The sequence below is a fragment of the Podarcis filfolensis genome (assembly GCF_964270895.1).
Source record: "Podarcis filfolensis genome assembly, chromosome: 3".
NCBI lineage: Eukaryota > Metazoa > Chordata > Lepidosauria > Squamata > Lacertidae > Podarcis > Podarcis filfolensis.
Window position 1 is genome coordinate 104,942,402 of NC_139606.1, and position 19,196 is coordinate 104,961,597.

The 19,196-nt window shown below is 41.4% G+C and overlaps 1 protein-coding gene and 1 long non-coding RNA gene across 14 annotated transcripts in view; one reads left to right on the forward strand and one right to left on the reverse strand.

Annotated features, from left to right (window-relative positions):
• Nucleotides 1-18,040, forward strand: part of LOC310758809 — a 260,702-nt gene extending 242,662 nt beyond the window's left edge. For 3 of the 5 annotated variants that reach the window (XR_014545938.1, XR_014545939.1, XR_014545941.1), the window contains 2 exons: nt 10,500-10,596; nt 16,349-18,040. This is a non-coding gene — a long non-coding RNA (uncharacterized lncRNA). Of the gene's footprint in view, nt 1-10,499; nt 10,597-15,657 lie in introns of all 5 variants that reach the window. The other 2 variants (XR_014545940.1, XR_014545942.1) reach the window with 2 other exon arrangements.
• BCL2L11 (BCL2 like 11) overlaps nt 1-19,196 on the reverse strand; it is a 90,912-nt gene that overhangs the window by 9,102 nt on the left and 62,614 nt on the right. For 8 of the 9 annotated variants that reach the window (XM_083605595.1, XM_083605596.1, XM_083605602.1 and 5 more), the window contains one exon: nt 8,458-8,570. The exons of the other annotated variant lie outside the window; for it this stretch is intronic. In XM_083605595.1, the coding sequence (XP_083461721.1) occupies nt 8,458-8,570 (113 nt within the window). The remainder of the gene's footprint in view (nt 1-8,457; nt 8,571-19,196) is intronic. 9 annotated transcript variants of the gene reach the window in all.

Here is a 19,196-nt window from a genome sequence, read left to right on the forward strand (position 1 = left end):
CACAAGACACTTCTTTGGGTTTTCAAGCTAAGCAAAAGTTTAGCTGCATAAAGAATGCTGCTAACATTTCCAAAGGCTGAACAAGACAGCGGCAGCTGCTGCCGAGTTCGCCTGGCCAAGCCCTTGCCCCGATTCACCTGACATAATGGGACTGCGATAAGACCAAGGCACTTCCCCTCCACTTCTGCATAACAAGATGGGAGGAAATCAGTTTCGTGTCTGCAATTCCTGTAGAGGCACTCTAACAACAGCCTGTGATTTTTATCTCAAATGTATGGGATTGTTCCATAATTAGCCTTTCATAAGTTTATTTTCAAAACCATAAAGGCATTATTTTAAGTTGCTGTGTGTGTGCTTGCGGGACAGAGATGGCAACCCTTTCCAGGCAACCCTAAGCGGAGTATCCAAGGCAGCAGAAAGATTGAAAAGGATATGATATGTTCAGCATGTGGGAAGCCACAAAACAGTGATGCCACCAAAAGCTGATACAAATATTATTTTTAAAAGGTACACAGAAAACCTGTTAATAAAAAAGCAAAATAATACCCCAACATCTTTTCTGATACAGGGGTGCCAAAAGTCCCTACAAGATGCAAGAGTGAGTATGCTCTCCCCCACCTGATGGCATATATCATGACATAATGCTCTGCAGAGACATCTAATACATGAGATCTCTGCCCCCTCCCAAAAACAACGGGGGAAATTCATGCAAACCAGACATGCATGACATTCATATGGAGTGCCTGTGGCATACGTTTACTGTATATGCATGGCAAAGAAGAGAGGACATTCTAGCTTCTCCACCATGTGAATACCGTCACCACCTGTATAAGCGTCTGAACCGGGTCAAAATCCCAACTCGCTGCTTTAGAGGAATGGCTGTTGCAAAATGTAGCTACACACGGAAGACAGACAACTAATAGACTCACAAAGGTCAAAGATTCAGAAGACTGGCACATGAGATCCTGAATTATTATGTTGAATTAATACATTTTCTGCACTCCTTTAGTTTTCTTTCCTTCAGCTCACAAGAGATTTCGAATGGGTTGAAGCATGTAATTCAGCAACCCTGAAAAAGCTCAGCAGGACTGGCTAGAACTGGTCAAATCCTGCCTGAGAACTCCAAGTGTGTCTTCTTGAATTCCATAAAACACAGGAGGGATAGAAATGGCATAAATAAAAGACCCAAAGCTTCCTGAAAGAACCGAGAAGCCAGCCCCAGTGATTCCAACACTATCTCAAAGACCAACCCTACAAGCTGGAAGTCTAAGGGGAAGCAGACAGAAGGACACAGGTGGACCATATTTCCAGTCTGTCTTGTGCTTGACACAAGACAGAAATACAGCCACTCAAGTGCAAAACAACAACAACACATCTGTGTAAAGTCAAAATCAGTGGATGTTTGCAATTCTAGCTGATGGAGTAAGTCCCATTGAAGACAGTGCAATTTATTTCCAAGTAAAAATGCATACAACTGCAGGGTCAGTAGCAGTTATACATTCTGCTATAGAGAATGCTATAAAATAGAGCTTTACTTTGGCAGTAGAAAATGAGGCCGCCATTTAAATTTGTACAAACTGAGAATAAGTACAAACTGAACTAAGCAGAAAAGCTGGGGCTCTGGGAAGGAGAGAAGAGTGAAACTATCCTTCAGGTTCCAGGCAGGTAAAAGAGGGAGGGAGGGGAAACTGTCACAAACCAGAACTTAAGGAAACCTTGGAAGTTGCTTAACCATCCCGAGATGGTTTTTGCTGACCCAATTCTAGCTCAATATTAGGAAGAGGTTCCACACAGCTGTATAAAAAAGAAAAATGAAAGAAAAATAGTCGCTGATGGGTAAGAAAGCAGTTCCGAAGATAAGGCCACAGAGTTACTTTCTCTCTGAGAATGGATCCCTCAGGCCCTGTGATGGCCCTACAGAAAAGAGGAACACTTAATTTGCCTTGCTCAAGCAAGAAGTCTGTAGCCATGCAGGCAGATCAAATCAGAAGAGAAACTGCATCAAGAAAATCTAACCTCAGATCTTCCCTGTACATGGGCATGCTTGTGTGACCCAGGAGGTGGCTGCTCAGAGGCCCTCTATAACACTGTGAGGTAGAGGCGAAAGCATGTGCAATTTTAGGCCTACTGATGACCTCGGTCAAACAAACCATGGCCTGGGAGCAGAATTTTACTCCCTTCAAGTCTTACCTGCATAAGAAAATTCAGGTCAAGGCATGTCCCAAGTCCTGGGTCCAGATTCAAGGAAGGCTTCAGTCTTTCAATATATTTAATTTGCTTTAAATTAATAGTGCAATAGGCTGAAATAGCAGCAAATGACAAGAAAGAAGAGCCAATATGTAGCAGTGAGCATACAGTGGTGCCCCGCAAGACGAATGCCTCGCAAGACGGAAAACTCGCTAGACGAAAGAGTTTTCCGTTTTGGAGGTGCTTCGCAAAACGAATTTCCTATGGGCTTGCTTCGCAAGACGAAAATGTCTTGCGAGTTCCTGCAGTTTTTTTCCCTCCCCCCCCTTTTCTAAGCCGCTTATCCACTAAGCCGATAAGCCCCTAAAAGCCGCTAATAGCGCTAATCCGCTAATCCGTCAATGGGCTCGCTTCGCAAGACGAAAAAACCGCTAGACGAAGAGACTTGCAGAACGGATTCTTTTCGTCTTGCGAGGCACCACTGTACATAGGCAACTAGGAAAGGAATAAGAGAGTCGAGTAAGATGGCTACTACAAAAAAAAAAAAAAAAAATCAAAAGAACTGCTAAGCAACAAAGTAGTCTCCAATAAACCCCAATCATTTGTACTTTTCCAAAACGCTGGTGCAAGGTTACTGCAAGACTATATGTTTTCAGACTTTACAATTAGGTTAACTCCTGCCATGTCCCCATGTGCTGCTAGTCTCAGCTCCTACAGACTATGCTGAATTTGCCATGGTCACTGAGGAACTTTAAAGATGTTCTCAGAGAGCCGAAACATGCACTTAGAACCCTACCGGATTAGCTGCAATTCTCTCAAGTAAGCAGCCTCCCATGAGTTAACTTCTGGGCCTTAATCACCTCTGCATACAAGTGTCTGGACTGGCACAACAGTGGAATGAAGAAATACCCAAATCAAAACAATCTGCAAGTTCAATCCAGGGAAGCAGGTGCATAGGAAACAAAAACAGACCTTGACAGCCACTCGTTCTTTCTGAAGTCTCCTGTGAGTTTACTATTGTTATCAGTAGTAACATTTAGCAGCACATTCTACTCAAGTTTCCAGATATGAATGAGGAAACCAAAAAGCTGTCTAAAACCCAATTCATATGTAAACCAAATGACTCATCACAACAGTTCATTACGGAACACCCCTTCTGCACGTTATTTTGATGTGTGACAAATCAGGTGTGTGAAGCTTTGCCAGCTGAACAGAAAAGCTACATAGTCCAAAATAAAGGCGTGAAAAACGGGAAGGAGCTAAATATAAAACATACTAAACAGCCGGAGAAGTTTAGCCAAAACAAATAGCTAACGGGAAGCAAAACACTATTGAGGAAATATTTCTTAAGCTGAAAATTGCAGCCTGGAAAATCACTCAAATTGGTTTAACCAGTGATGCAAATAACACAGGGGCATCTGGAGGGGGAAAGTGGCAGCTGGAAGGTTAACCCTTCTTTCCTTGTCCCCTGGCAGCTTCCCCATCCCACAACCAAGCCCCAATAGTTTTTTGGGGTGGAGGATTAGGTACCTCATCTCACCCATATTTCCTTGCAAGAAAGAGCCTTGCTGAATCAAACCAAAGGCCCATTCTTGTCCAGCATCTTTTTCACACTGGCCAACCAGATGCCCATGAGAAGCCCAGATGCAGATGTTCCCCAGCAACCGGGATTTCAGAGGAATACTGCCTCAGACACTGGAACTAGTCATAATGGCTAGTAACCATTGATAGCCTTGTCCCTCCATGAATTTGTCCAAGCCCATTTAAAAACCATCCATAAAGGTAAAGGTAAAGGGACCCCTGACCATTAGGTCCAGGCGTGGCCGACTCTGGGGTTGCGGTGCTCATCTCGCTTTATTGGCCAAGGGAGCCGGCATACAGCTTCCGGGTCATATGGCCAGCATGACTAAGCTGCTTCTGGCGAACCAGAGCAGCACATGGAAACGCCATTTACCTTCCCGCCGGAGCGGTACCTATTTATCTACTTGCACTTTGAGGTGATTTCGAATTGCTAGGTTGGCAGGAGCAGGGACTGAACAACAGGAGCTCACCCCATCGCAGGGATTCGAACTGCCGACCTTCCAATCGGCAAGTCCTAGGCTCTGTGGTTTAACCCACAGCGCCACCTGCATCCCCAAAACCATCCATACTGGTGGCTATATAATATTGTGGTATTGAATTCCATAGTTTAATCATGCGCTGTGTGAAGAATAACATCCTTTTGTGTCTGCCCTCATTCTCCTAACATTCGGGTTCACTGGATGACTCCAGGTTTGACTATTATGAGAACTGCACTCGCCTTTTTTTAATACTAAAAAGCTGCAGACATTGTTATCTTCCTCATAGCTTCACACCCTGATCATTTTGGTTGCCATTCCTGAACCTTTTTCCAGTTCTGCATTATCATTTTTGAGGTGTGGCCATCAGAATTGTTCACAGCATTTCAAATTGTGGTTGTACCATAGATTTGCATAATGACATGATATTGGTAGTTTTACTTTCAACCAGTTTCCTGACGGTCTTTAACATGAAATTCACATTTTCACAGCTGCTGCATGCTGAATCAAAATCTTTGCCACGACCACAAGGTTCCCCATCAGTCACTGCCAATTCAGATTCCCTGAGCATATTTGTGACTTTAGGAATTCTTATTTTTTGCTCCATTGTACATCACTTGCTTATACTGAACAGCATTTGCCATTTTTATGCCCATTCTTCTAGTTTTGCAAGTTCCTTATAGAGCTCCTTGTTGTTGTTGTTTAGTCGTGTCCGACTCTTTGTGACCCCATGGACCAGAGCACGCCAGGCACTCCTGTCTTCCACTGCCTCCAGCAGTTTGGTCAAAATCCTGAATAATATGGTGTCATAAAGACACCCTGACTTCCCACTCCTAACTCCAGATAATAAATCAACTAGTCAAAAAGCACAGGCTCCAACAAAGATCCCTGGAGGAACCCTCTTCTTACAGCCCTCCTCTGGTGACAACTGTAGATTTATTTACTATTCTGTTTCCTGATCTTTAACCAGTTATTGATCCGGAACATGCCCCCCCTGCCACCCACACCATGCAGTCACTTCAGTTGGCAAGCACAAGAATCTTTAACTGAATGCTAGACTGTGAATCTTCTATATCCCCTGAGGGAGAGTAAGAAAGAGAGAGATGTGTCACTATTGATGCCACAGATCAGTTTGTGGTAATAACATGTGCACTTCCAAGTCAGGTTATTAGGTCTGCCAACACTGCCTAAAGACAAAAGAACTGCACCATTCATGAGACAGGCAGAACAAGACACAAGAAGTGCAATGGTAATGGAAAGGAGGTCACTGCACTGCACACTGGGGAATTAGCAGTTCATTACATACAGAAAAAGAAGAGGAAAAATAGATCCCGAAGTTTTATATGTTATTAAACAACTGGTTCCTTTTGCTGAAATAAAACTAATTGCAATCTCTTCACTACTGATAAAGTAAGAAGAATCAGACTACTGCAGGGATAGACATGTCTGTACATGCCCAGAAGAGAAGCACTGTATTAAGTCCTTCCTTGTCTGCAAAGTTACAGTGTCGTCCTTCTGCTTCCAGTAACAAAGCACAGAGGACAGTTATGAAGTATCTGGCTCTCAATAGTTAAAAGCAAGCAGAATGCTGTCTTGTAGCCCAAATTCTGTGAACAGCCAAATGAAGCACAGTAAATAAATGTATTAAATAGGATTGCCATATTTCTCAGGAAAATTGGCAAAAATGTCAGTGCTGCCATAAAGGTAAAGGTAAAGGGACCCCTGACCATTAGGTCCAGTCGTGACCGACTCTGGGGTTGCGGCGCTCATCTCGCCGAAGGAGCCGGCGTTTGTCCGCAGACAGCATGACTAAGCCGCTTCTGGCGAACCAGAGCAGCACACGGAAACGCCGTTTACCTTCCCGCTGGAGCGGTACCTATTGATCTACTTGCACTTTGTGCTTTCGAACTGCTAGGTTGGCAGGAGCAGGGACCGAGCAACGGGAGCTCATCCCGTCGCAGGGATTCGAACTGCCGACCTTCTGATCGGCAAGTCCTAGGCTCTGTGGTTTAACCCACAGCGCCAACTGCGTCCCTAGTGCTGCCATACATCCAGACATTTCACCAATTTCCACCCAGACACTGCTTGCAGCTGCAGTATTCCAGATATGTCTGGGAAATTCTGAACGTATGGCAACCCCGTATTAAATAAAATAAATTCCACAGAATTGGGATCATTAGGCAGCTGCATTACAGTAGCAGGGAATCTACACATTTGGAGACGCTACCACTCACCAAAAGCACTAGCAGCCAACAGGTAGGTAGGTGCAAGGCATTGGTGCACATGGATCAAACACATGTGGTTTGACTAAAAACCAAGCATACCTTTACCAAAAACTACCAAAGAGTTGCCAACTTTTCCACTTGGCCTTGCCAAGCGCATTGAGACTTGGCAGTTCAAGCCTTTCCCTCCATCTCCTCTCCATACCAGGAAAACACTTTACCTGCTTAATTTTCCAGTAAAAAGTTACTGGAGCAGGGCTAGCAACAGATATGCATCCTTTATTTAAAGTGAAGACTTCCTCTGGCACACTGCTCACAAAATTATAAAAGTGCACCGTAGACCACAAAAGTTCAACCACCATATGGACAAAAGTATTGGGAAGAAAAGAAATAAATCAGTTCTTAAGCTCTACCTACTATTCCTTCAGACAGTAAACATATACCCTTCCCCAACTTTGAATTCCTTTGTGATTTTGAAGTGTAGAGTTGTATTCAATACAGCGCTACTGCAAATATTTTGACTGTTTTGTTTTTCTACTGTAGCCTTCTTCCACCTGGTGCCCTCCAGATGTTTTGAGCGACAACTCCCATCAGCCAGTCTGGCTGGAGCTAATAGAACAGGCACTGGCAAGCTCTGCCCTCCAGATGTTTTGGGGCAACAATTCCCACCATCCCTGACCATTGGTCCTGTTAGCTAGGGATCATGGGACTTGTCGGCCAAAAACATATGGAGGGCCAAGCTTGCCTATGCCTGCAATACAAGTAGAGGGCACAAGGTTAGGGGAAGGCTGTTATACTAAGACACACAGCCACTGAACTTACAGAGTTTCTGATACCAAAGCTATTGATTATCGAAGTTAACCTGTCACTGAGCTGACTGAATAGTTTCATTCCCTCCTCCCTGCACAGATACTTATAAGGTACACCAGAATATATCCAACTTTACAACAGAGGAAAATGCAATACATTCCCCGCCCTTGTTATGTTTTGCTGTGAGCCACACTCCTGACAAAGCCCTCCAGGTCAAACTAAAGTATCTATGCGAAGCACAGAAACAGTTGCCATACTATAATAGGGAAGAAAAGCAGCAAAGGGCAATTTGACATAATTGCCCCACTGACACAAAGCCCCACAAAGAAGTCTCTTCACCCAACCCCATCCCAGTTGCTCTGATAAAATTTGCAAGCTCCCACAACTGCTTTTCAGTAAAACCAACCATAGTTTTTGTTTTTTTTTAAAAAGTTAGGGGACTTCTTAAAAGGTAGCTTTATGAGATTCTTTCAATTGGTACTGAATGAAAACTGGAAAGAACACCAGTATGTGCACACACAGTTCTGGCTTTCAGTAAACATCCCTCTGAATGTCGCTGATAAGGAATTTCTACATTATGGTGCAATTTTTTTACTCCTAGTCACAATACGTAAACATGCAAGTGCATCTAGTTGAGTAATAGGGCCTGGGCAGGGCAATCTTATACATATGTTACACTGGGGACTGGGGAGAGAAGAAGAAACGGTGCTGCTACCCCAGCAGAATGACTGCACAACCCAGTGAATGCTCAGCTCAGTGCAGGAAAACCCACAAGCAGAAAATACAAAGGCTGCAGGAGAATGACACACCCCCAGTGTCCCCAGAAAGACTGCCACCACCCACCAACCAGGGACTTTGCCACTATCAACACTCTGCTGCAAACACACACAAGGGGGCCCATGAACTCACCTCAAGCTCCTTGAATGTGGGATATATTAGACCTGAATTAATACAAATAAAGTTGATGTGCTACAGGAAGAAAAAAAGCAAGCAGTTTATAAGTAGATGAGTGGGTGAAGCAGGATGCAGCTTTCTGCAAATTCGGCACATTTGGTGCAGTTTGACACCTTTATGAATAAGGAACCAACACCTTTGTTGTGTGTGCTTTCTCCTGCCAAAACTAAGAATATCCCTGTTTGGGCATACAGGGCTGCAGCAAAGAGATTAAAAAATTAAGTTACCCTTCTCGGACTGTAGGAAGCATTAAATTCATCTCCAATGCGCTGTAATTCCCGTGCAATCCATATTTCTGGCCGTATATCTTCAGGGATTGACCGTGACTGCCACCTGTAAGCTGGATCAAAGCAACATAAAAACAAATGCTTTTAAAAATTCCCAAAAGAGACTTTTCCCCATCCCTCTCCCAATTTCTCACATACATGCATCCAAAGGTTCTACATTAGTTTTCTGACTAAATTACAAAAATGAGCATGACAGCTCTAAAGAGACCCTGAAAACTTTTCACTGAGCTAATCACGAAGAAGCATGGGATTATATTTTACATTGAAGTTACCATGGCATCAGAAGCTTCAATTCCTTGCTTACTAAATCCATGACTGCCAATGGGCCTTCTTATGCTACCTCCCCACCCAGAGATAAACAGTAACTGATGTTCTCTAAGACTTTTACATGAGCTGCATAGAACAGCAAACTCTCAAAAACATCCAGTGAAAGCGTGTAACAACACATAGATTTACAAATGAGAATCAGAATCTGATCAGAATTTCAATATTCAAGGATTATGTCCCCCAACAGAAACCATGAAGCAAAAGATGTATCTACCACAAGCAGTTCCAAGTATTCCCATGTCATCATGTACCATGGAACCCCTGCCCAAAAGCACCCACAATGCACTGACCTCCCTGCCCCTTCCCATTCCTGGTAAGCACAGCAACACAGCTGTGTTGTGGCTCCACCCCACTGGGTGTGCCCCTTCTGCGTCCCTCATAAAAAAGTAACAGGAGTACAACTCTCAAATGCAATAGCAAGATTTGCTTCTGCCTCTTGGAGGGCTCTGATACAATGTTCAACTCAGTGTCAAATAGGTTTATAAGGTATTCAGGAACTGGTCTTCTTGTACATCATGCACATTGATGGTATGCTATCCTTCATAGGACAGGTACCACAAACATCCAAAAAGCATGTAATCAGAGCAGTAGAAGGGACAACCTAGTTCAGACCAAAGCAAGGATTTCTTATGTGTGCATAACTTTGTACTTTAGAAGGAAAAGACTGATCTAATTAACAAGAGAAGAGTATTCAAAATGGGAATGCATGAAGTGTGATTGCAGTACATTGCATGCCTTTCCTATTTACAATGGCAAGGGATGTTTCAATACATCAACTAACACGGTCAAGATGTTCTTAGACTTCAACTCCCAATCATCATGGCCAATAGCGAGGGATGATGGGAGTTGAAATACAGCAATTTCTGGTGGGCACCGCTTGGTCACTGGTGCTATAAGTATTACCTCATTCTCCCCCTCACCTGGCTCAATTTTTTACACATGAACAAGAACAGTCAATATTTGCCTCAAATATTAAGTGTAGTAACTGACTCATGCTTTTTTCATTAAGCATGAAGCAAAATGGAATCACTGCCCAATACCTTCACTGGCCCTTCAGTATCAAGGAGTAATTCACTTAGAGGGAACAACAGGGTCATTCAGCTTGTGTTCAGTATACAGTACTAGAAAAGCTGACAGAAAGATTACCAGACACACACAGAAAATGCTTCACTGCCTAGCATATCGCAGACCAGTCTATACGTGCCAGCATGGGTCTGCCAGAGTTATGTAGAAGATGGGGAGGGGGCTCTCTGATTTTATGTGCCCAAGGGTGAGAGTAACAGAACTCTCCACATGACTGCCACTTGCTTTCACACAGCCTCTCCCCCTTAGCCATTTTTCTCCCAGCCAGACCAATTTCCCACACTGGAGACAGAGTGAGAGAAAAATGGCATCCGGGGACAAAATGCAGAGAGACAAGTTGTGCTTGAGGGGAGGAATTCCATACCCCATGTCTACATGCCCCTTTTGCACTTTAAATCTGACATACACACACACACGTGAGGGATTTATATGTAATTATGTTTTTGACATCCAAGGTGGCCCTTATGTCACACAGCCACTTTTCAGGTTGGACTACAGCTGTATATTTAAAATATGAACAAATGCCTCTCTATAACCAAATATTAAATGGAAATATTTGAATCCTTTTTCAGCAAGGAGAATGCAATGTGCACTTCAGAACCCATGATTAACTGCGCTGAAGTGTCATAGCGCACAATGAGGAAATATTCAGTTTTCCAATTGAACAAGGTATCTTTTGTTTTTTACTTGTGCATAAGGTGGGAGAAAAAAAAAGTTAGCTTTTTTTAAAAAGCCGCTTTAGGATCTGTGGACCCTTAGGGCCAAACTACGAGGTTTCTTTCCTTCAGAATGCAGCTTCCCATGTATGGGTGGGCACAGACATTTATGTGAGAGATTTGGATAGCAGTTATGGTGCAGGGAGCATGGGTTAACTATAATCCCCAAGTCAGTTCAATTTCCCAACTTAAAAATCACACACAACCCAAACTGCTGTTTGCCCTGTTACTCTCTTCCCCGCACATTAGAGCACCATCCAAATCCTTTCAACTACTCTTAGCACTCCTTTGTTTATGAAGGGAACTTGGGTATGTAATGTAATTTGGCTTGAAGTAGTATCCCTTAGCAGTGACATTACAAAGAATGATCCTTAATCAAGCAAATAGAGTGTGTATTCTAATGCACGTTTTACACAAGGAAGCATTATTAATTTAAAGCAGCAGATATTAATGCTAACCATGTACAGCAAGAAATACCACATAATTTGGAGAGCAAAATGAACAGCTTTCAGCACATAAATATCAGCGCTTGAGATGACTGTATGAACATCTATCCAAGATTATTTCAATCAACACAGTACTACCACTGCAGGGGTTCTGGTGGGATTACCTTTTGAGTGCTTTTCAGTTCTATGAACCTAGCCTGACTTCCCCCACCCCCTCTTCAACATGAAATGAGAATGTAAGCAAGCATGACAGCACTTTTTACACAAAGTATTCCGCAAACTTGGCATTAAAACCATAAAGGGATCATAAGGGAATACTCATAGCTTCCAATCTCAAAACAATCAAAAGCTAGCAGAGCAGTGAAAACGTTAAGCAAATGCGCCTGGCTTCAATCTGTATGGAAAAATTACTTCAGAGCCAGACTAACATTTGCTTGGCTTACAGATGTATTGTTTTCACATTATAGTAGTGAAATACCCGATCGGTTTTCAAAACAGACTTTGCATCAGGCCCAATTTTACTCACTTGCTTAGCTGCTGAATTTCATTCAGTAAAGTCCTTGCAATACTGGGCTTACTCTGTTCCTAATCTTCTAGACCTTTTAAAAGATAAGTGTGGGGAGCCAACCAACAACATTGATATTGCCATAGCAAATCTTGAGAGAATTCTCCACAGATGACATGTTATAATAGTAAATAGTATTTCTTCCCACACCACACAAAATTAAACTGTTTCACTCTGATTTGATCATCACAAAGCATACCTGAGCAGGTAACTCCAAATGTACAAATGTAGAGGGACCACAAACTAGTCACACAGTTCCTATGGAAATCAGTGCAGTTCTCAAAGGCTTATAATGGAGAGGACATGGGTGAATCTAAGGATTTAGGCTTGTGCAATGGAACTCCCCCCGCACCCTGACTCCCCAAATCTACTCCAAAGGATTGGGGGGGGGAGTTTACTGCAAAAGTATAAAAGATTAAAAAGAGAACACATACTCTTCACAACAAAAGCTCAAATTCCTACTCCAAATGGCCCAGATCCATTTCACTCCATAGCAGTACAAAGAAAAATCCCAGGAAAATCTCAAGCTACAAATGCTACTCGAGCAAATTGTGATATCCCATGTCGTATGTAACTTACACACACCCCAAATTGCCACCCAGTGCCAGCTAAAACACTTTGATGCCCGAGGCAGAAAATTCAACTGGCAAAGCTGACAGGCACTAAACAGAGCCACAAATGTGGTGAAAAGGGACATCTAACTACCCATTAGCATTTCCTGCCACAAGACCAAGCAGAACCAAATCTTATAGCAAACTTGGCCAAAAATAATCTCACTCTGCCAGCGGGAAATATATAGATAGGTGCCTCAGCAGCCTGACAAATAATGGACAATTTCAGACAAATTCTCCCCACCACACTTCATACTCAGTTTATGAGTAGCCAAGAGGTACGTGGGTAAATTCATACTGATCAGATGAAGGCACCACTGCCATTTTGCACTGTAAAACGTGCTGCAACATTTCCACAGTAGTTTCTCACACAGAAAACAAGTTTCCTATGCAATAGTAATTTCTGTGTTGGAAATTGTGCACACTTGGTGTTTTATTTGCCACGCTTAGATCCACACCTTTTAGCATTTTACTCTGTGTGCCGATTTTGAAGTCATCGGTGTAGCACACTGGGGACTACAACATGGCCCTAATGATTGGGCATACTGACTGGAGCTGATGAGACTGAGTCCAACAACTGCCTTTGCAAAACTACCCAATTGTCAAGAATTATTAGAAAAATAACAATGCTTTTAAGATTTTGGCAAGAACAGTTTGTTCTTCTTAGCGAAGTTCTTTATCAGAAAGAAAGGCAGAAAATTACTTCTAAACTAAACACTCAAAACTGGCAAGTCCCATTTTGCATATTACACAGAAGTCTCGACATACCAAGGTCCTCCAGGAAGAAAGATGTTCTTTTCTCCTGAAAAGCCACCTGCTTAGACTTTCTTCATAACTTGACAAGATGTTAGTTTCACATAAGCACACAAAAGCAGAATTGTCCAACTAGCCTAAGAAATCTAAGTGTGTCATGGGACCTAAGGGACTGCATGCATATCAAAAACCTATATTGACTTCAAATGACAGGTTCTGGAAGTAAAGAAATTAATATAATGTTTCATGTGGTTAATAGTGAAATCAATCTGAGGGTTTCATAAAGAACTTTCTGTGGTACTGCAAGATCTACGATCAGTAGCATCAAGTCATTTAGCTAATGCAAAGTGGAGATACAATATCAACATTCATATTTAATATGATCCACTTGAAACATACATGGCTGAAACCATATTCAAACAATGCAGCTTCTGTTCCCTCAGTATTACTATACAGAAGTTTTACATGTAATATATACAGTCACTGCTGCAGAGCAAGGATGCCCAACATGCATACTCTGCATCACTTCTCTTAAGACACACCATGCAAGATCTTGAGAGCCTGAGTTGTGCTTTAGGCAATCTCCACTGGTGAGACTTAAACAGTCAAACACACCAGCTTCCCAGGTACCCAATCACAGCTCTCAGTGGCTGATAACCAAGTCATATTCAGAGCAGACCTTTTGAAATCAATGGGCTTAAGATGTGCAAGTACATTTAGTTTAACAGACATACTTTGAGTAGTGACTAACACTGAATATCACCCATTAATTTCAATGGGATTGGCTCAGGAAAATCTACCCAGTCCAGCACTGAGTGTCCAACATTGGCCATCAAATTTAAGTTAATTTCTAAAGGGTTTTAACTTTCATCCTTACAGATACCAGGGCATTGTGCAAAATGCATGACTAAACTCGTCATAACTAGATAAAATACAGTAATAACAAATCAATAAATAAAATAGCCTGTGAAGCAGCTAAAAAACAACAACCTTAGAGCTAATTAATAGCATAACCAACACTTAAAATGTCTGAGTAAATAATAATAAAAAGGTTTTCACCTGGTGCTGAAAGGATTATATTGTCAAGCACCAGCTGTAATCTATGGGGAGGGTATTCAGGGTGCCACCACAGAGGAGGTTTTCTCCCTTGTTACCACATAATGTTCCTCTGCTGGCAAAGATACTCATACGACAGCGTTTTACAAGCACTCATTGTTTGGCAGCAAAATGACTCAGGTGTAACTGTTCAATTCTGAAACTGTGCCAGCACAAATGAACAAGACAGGGCATCATCAGAGCCATTACACTGGTGATGCAATGATGTTACTCTCACACAGCAGCTGCACACATCATCAAAATGGTTTATAACAGGGATGCAAGAGGTTCAAAAGGGACAAATGTTTTTTCAATGATGATAGCTAGCTAGCTTAGGATTTCCAAGTTCATAGATTTGGCAGTAGTGCACAGTACAGACTGATACTGAATAGGGAGAGTTGTATGCATCTAAACAGGCTTACAGGACCTTGTGCCCCCAATATGGGTTCATTCCTGAATAAAATTGAGCATCTAAAAGGAAGTGCAGATGTTCTACACCCATCAGGCACTACTGACATAACATGAGAGTCTCCAATAGGGAAGTGGTAGACAGCTCATTTGTGCTCTTTGTATTAAAGAAGAGAAGTTCTATGCAGCACAGAGTGTAGACCAAAAGATGCGGGGGGGGGTTTGGGGGGGCGTTAAAATATATACACTGTTGGCATTCACATTAAAACACAGAAAAAAGTAAACTAGGCAGTGGAGTGTTGGCTTCTTGGAAGAGAAATAAAAGACGTCAGGAAGACTTTGACGTTGTTCATGTGAATATGACAATTCATGTAGTCACACTGAAGACAGCACATAAAACATGCCATAAGCCATAAATCTTAAGTAACGCAGCTGAGCTCTTTATGCTTCTAGAATGAATTGCTTACTTCCTTTACCAACAGAATTATTTCCATCAGTGTTCTAGATTTATCTCAAATAGATACTCGCAAAACAGGAAAAGTAAATATTCCTCATATTCTTATTGTTTGTATAATATTGCAATATTGCATCACAATAGCTGCAATATTTGGTTTAATGTCCCTGTTTGGAAACAGAGAATCTCAACTTTCACTTAATCAAAAAGTGTTTAAATCATGAAATTGCTGAGAACATCCATAAAAGACTAGAGTGCCTTTAGCAACACAGAAACTAAATATACAAATCTTCGTACCATGCCTGACTCATAGTTTCTGTGCAGTTGAGGTTGACAGCACAGTATCAATATGAAACTAGTCTATACCAAAAAACCTCATATACCATACAAAGCTGTACTATACAATGTAAACAGAATTCTGTCAAATATGTATTTTTTTATCAACAAACATGTTTACTGCCCTATTCCAGCACAGATGTATCAAAGATGTGAATATACATTTCCTCAGAAAAAGTTGAGAAAGTTTTCCTCAATCTTTGCAGATACATATCTTTGCAGATACATAATGAATCCAAGTTAGCCCTACCCACATTTTTTAAAAAATGTCAAAAAAAGACTTTGCAGCATATATCCAGCTACCTTAAATTACTTACTTCTCTTCATAAATGGTGTCCAGCTCTAGAGTCACACTTTTAACAACATCCCGAGGCTTCTGGAAGCAGCCACGAACTGCTGCGGGAACTAACAACTCACATTTCTTGTTAAGTTCTAAAGGACTTTTTCTCTGCAAACGCTACTTGAAACCAACCTTAAAGCACAATAATGATAGTGTAAGGCGGATCAAAATCACACCACTTCAGCAATATTGTTTGGGGGAATACTATTTTCTCTTCTCCTGTTTCTTTAGGGTTCTTTTCTTAGTCTATGTGTCAAATTGAAAACTTGTTTAAATGCCAGTCGTCACTGATTTGTTAAAATCTATTCAAGCCTTCATAAATGCCCACATCTTTTTTATAGTCTCCCACACAACTTAACACAAGCAAGTTCTCACATCAAGGCCAGAACTTAGAATGTTAGATATCACTAGCAACAAAGCTAGTTCAACTAAGTGCTTCATTATTCTAAGCCGTATGCACCCAGAATTGCAGCAAGATTTCTAGTTTCACTACATTCGATTACAGACCAAGTCCCAGACACAACCTATTATTATTTGTTTCCAGAGCTATAGAGACATATATTTCAAATAACACATCACTAAGCATATCAATCCCATCCCAAATTCACAACTAAGAAACCATTCAATTTTCTTTAGAATACTGTATGGAAGTCTTAAAATAGGTAAGAAAAACATTGCATTTTTTTTTTCTTTGCAGGCTAAATATGGATGAATATTAAGGCAAGCTGAGCAAACCACTTGCAGGGAGTAACCCACTTTCCGCCTCACGCCATCTCCTCCCTGATTTTCTCCACAGAATAGCGCAGAATGAGCAAGAAATAGCAGGAGAGTTGGCTGAGAGGTCATTTAGCTGCCTGTGGAGCAAGCAAAACGTTGGCTGTTTCCAGCTGCCAGCACATGTTGGACTGGAGTCAGAAGGACCTCTAGTGAACTCCAGGAAGTGTAGCAGCAGCATCCCAGGAGTGGGAAAGGAAAACACTGCAACAACTATATTTGATGCAAGCTGCATTCCATTAAAATCAGCTGAAGTTCCTTTATTGGAACAGTGAAAAATACACATTTATTAGAGATGTTGCCGAAACTCACAATTAGTCAGTTCATGTGTCAAATCTACTATGTTCAAACCTCCTATATAGCAAAGACCTGACTTTGATCCAACATACAAAATATTAAAGTAATTCCAACCAAGATTATGAGTTATACTGTTTTCGGCATCTGCATAATCTGCATGTGTGGGATGGATGGGGTGGGTGTCCTAGTAAGCTTACAAAAACGCAAGGTAGCTCAAGGAAGCTTTAACCTTTAAAATAAACTTAATGGTAAAAGCTACAGTGCTCATGCAGTGTTGTTTCCAAAAAAATATTAATTATGGGGGGGTTTTCAAAGTCAGTCATGCTCAGTGTAGACCCACTGAAAATAGTGCACTGAAGTTAGTAATGACTATTAATTTCAAAGGGTCTACTCAGAGCATGACTAATGCTGGCTGTAATCCAATTGCTGCCCCCATGGCAAGGGTTATTTCCAGCCCCATCTTGAAAGCACACAGCAGGAACAGGAGCACTTCCTTAGCCTCTTAAAAGGCCTTTGCCTTTAAGAAGAGTTTTAAAATATACTGTAAAGGGGAGGAAAGACTAAAGCACCTTTGGACAATATCATGCTACAAGTTTAAATCTGAAGAAAATAGGGGTGGTATTCAACTATGTTTTACTCAGGATGAAAATAATGAGCCTAATTTAGTAATGCTCATTCATTTCAATAGGCCTACTCTAGAGTAAAATTAGTTGACTAGCACCCAAGATTTCAAAGGAGTAACAGAATGTGTAACTCATGCAAGCAAATTACGACACAGTCGATTCACCCACTATTTATTTAAATTAATTTATATATAAACACCCAGTAGAAAAAATTATATGTAAGAACACCTGCATGTACATGATGCAGACAAAAAGAAATCAAACAGCTTGCTTATACAATATGAATGCCCATCATTAGATTTTTTTTGAAGAGCCTTCTTGGTGGCTGCCCCCAGACTTTGGAAATCTCTTCCTAGAGATGTTAAGACTGGTTCCCTCCTTGTTGTCTTTCCACCGGCACGTGAAGACCTTTTTATTCCAACAGACTTTTAGGGAATGACTGTTTTTAAACAAAGTTATGGTGCTGTGATGTTCATATTGTTGTTGTTATTCTTAGTTTTATAAGATTTGTTTTTATATTGTTTGAATATTATTAGTGACTAAATGCTTTAAAATGATTGTATTTTCTGTTTATCACTTTTCTATTTTATCTGTGTTTTGTACTTTTATTTGTAAGCCACCCTGAATCCCAATCCAGGACAAAAACAGGATAAAATTTTATTTGTTATAATAAAAAAACACTACCTAAAGGGCTGTCTATGCTGCTGCAGTCATTTCGACCTTGCTTCTCACTAAAGTGATACAGCTGTGTCTAGCCTGTTTGACTTAAGGTTGAAGGTAGAGAGTAGAGCTCACATAACTATGCCTCCACACAAAGAAGAAATTGCTCCAGAGAAAAAAAACAGGCACTGAGAACAATGAAACCAAGTCTATAACTGGTATGAAGAAGCATGCACATTGGCAATCTGATGTGGTGGTACAGTCTAAACAAAAGGATCATCACATCAAGGACAAGTAAAATAGAATTTAAGATACTACAAGAGCAGTATCATAGTGAAAGTTGTATGTTGGGTTTGAGTTACCTTCTCATGGATTCTAATCTAAATAAATCACATTTCTGAAGATACCACCCAAATGTAATTCAGATATTAGAAGCCTGAAGTATGTTATCTGAAAAGAAAAGAAACAAAAAACAAACAAAACAAACATCTCTTCCCCCGGTGAGATGCGGGCACCAGATGTGCACCGTCCTTCTTCAAATGTTACACCAGAACTCCAAAAAGAGGATGCATGAGTCATTCATACTTCTGCCCTCCCTAAAAGGTATTAATCTCAGAATCCACTCAGTTATGACACAGAACTTGTACCCTAAAATGTAGTAGCTACACCGGGCATCCCCAAAATCGGCCCTCCAGATGTTTTGGTACTACAATTCCCATCATCCCTGACTACTGGTCCTGTTAGCTAGGGATGATGTGAGTTGTAGTCCCAAAACATCTGGAGGGCTGAGTTTGGGGGTGCCTGATCTACACAATCAAGGCCTTAGCTGCTATGGTTCCAGAGAACTTCAACTATATAATGGGTTGAATCCAGAGTTGCCAAGAGCAGAACTCCACTAATTGGACTCTTCTATAGGCAGAACAGGAGAGATGACTCTCAACAATTTCTCCTTCCTCTTGTAGCCCCCCCCCAAAAAAATTTGTAGCCGTCTGGGGTACCATCCAGAACAGTGTGGGAGACCACTGAGGGCAAGTGGATATAGTTGAAAATCACCTGCCATCACCACTTCATCCTTTGGGAAGCCTGCTGGAATAGAATGAATTTCAGAAATGAAATGAGCCCTTCTGTTCACAGAATAGCAGCTCTCAATCTGTACTAAGTTGTGCTCGAAATAATCTTTAGTTGACTTAG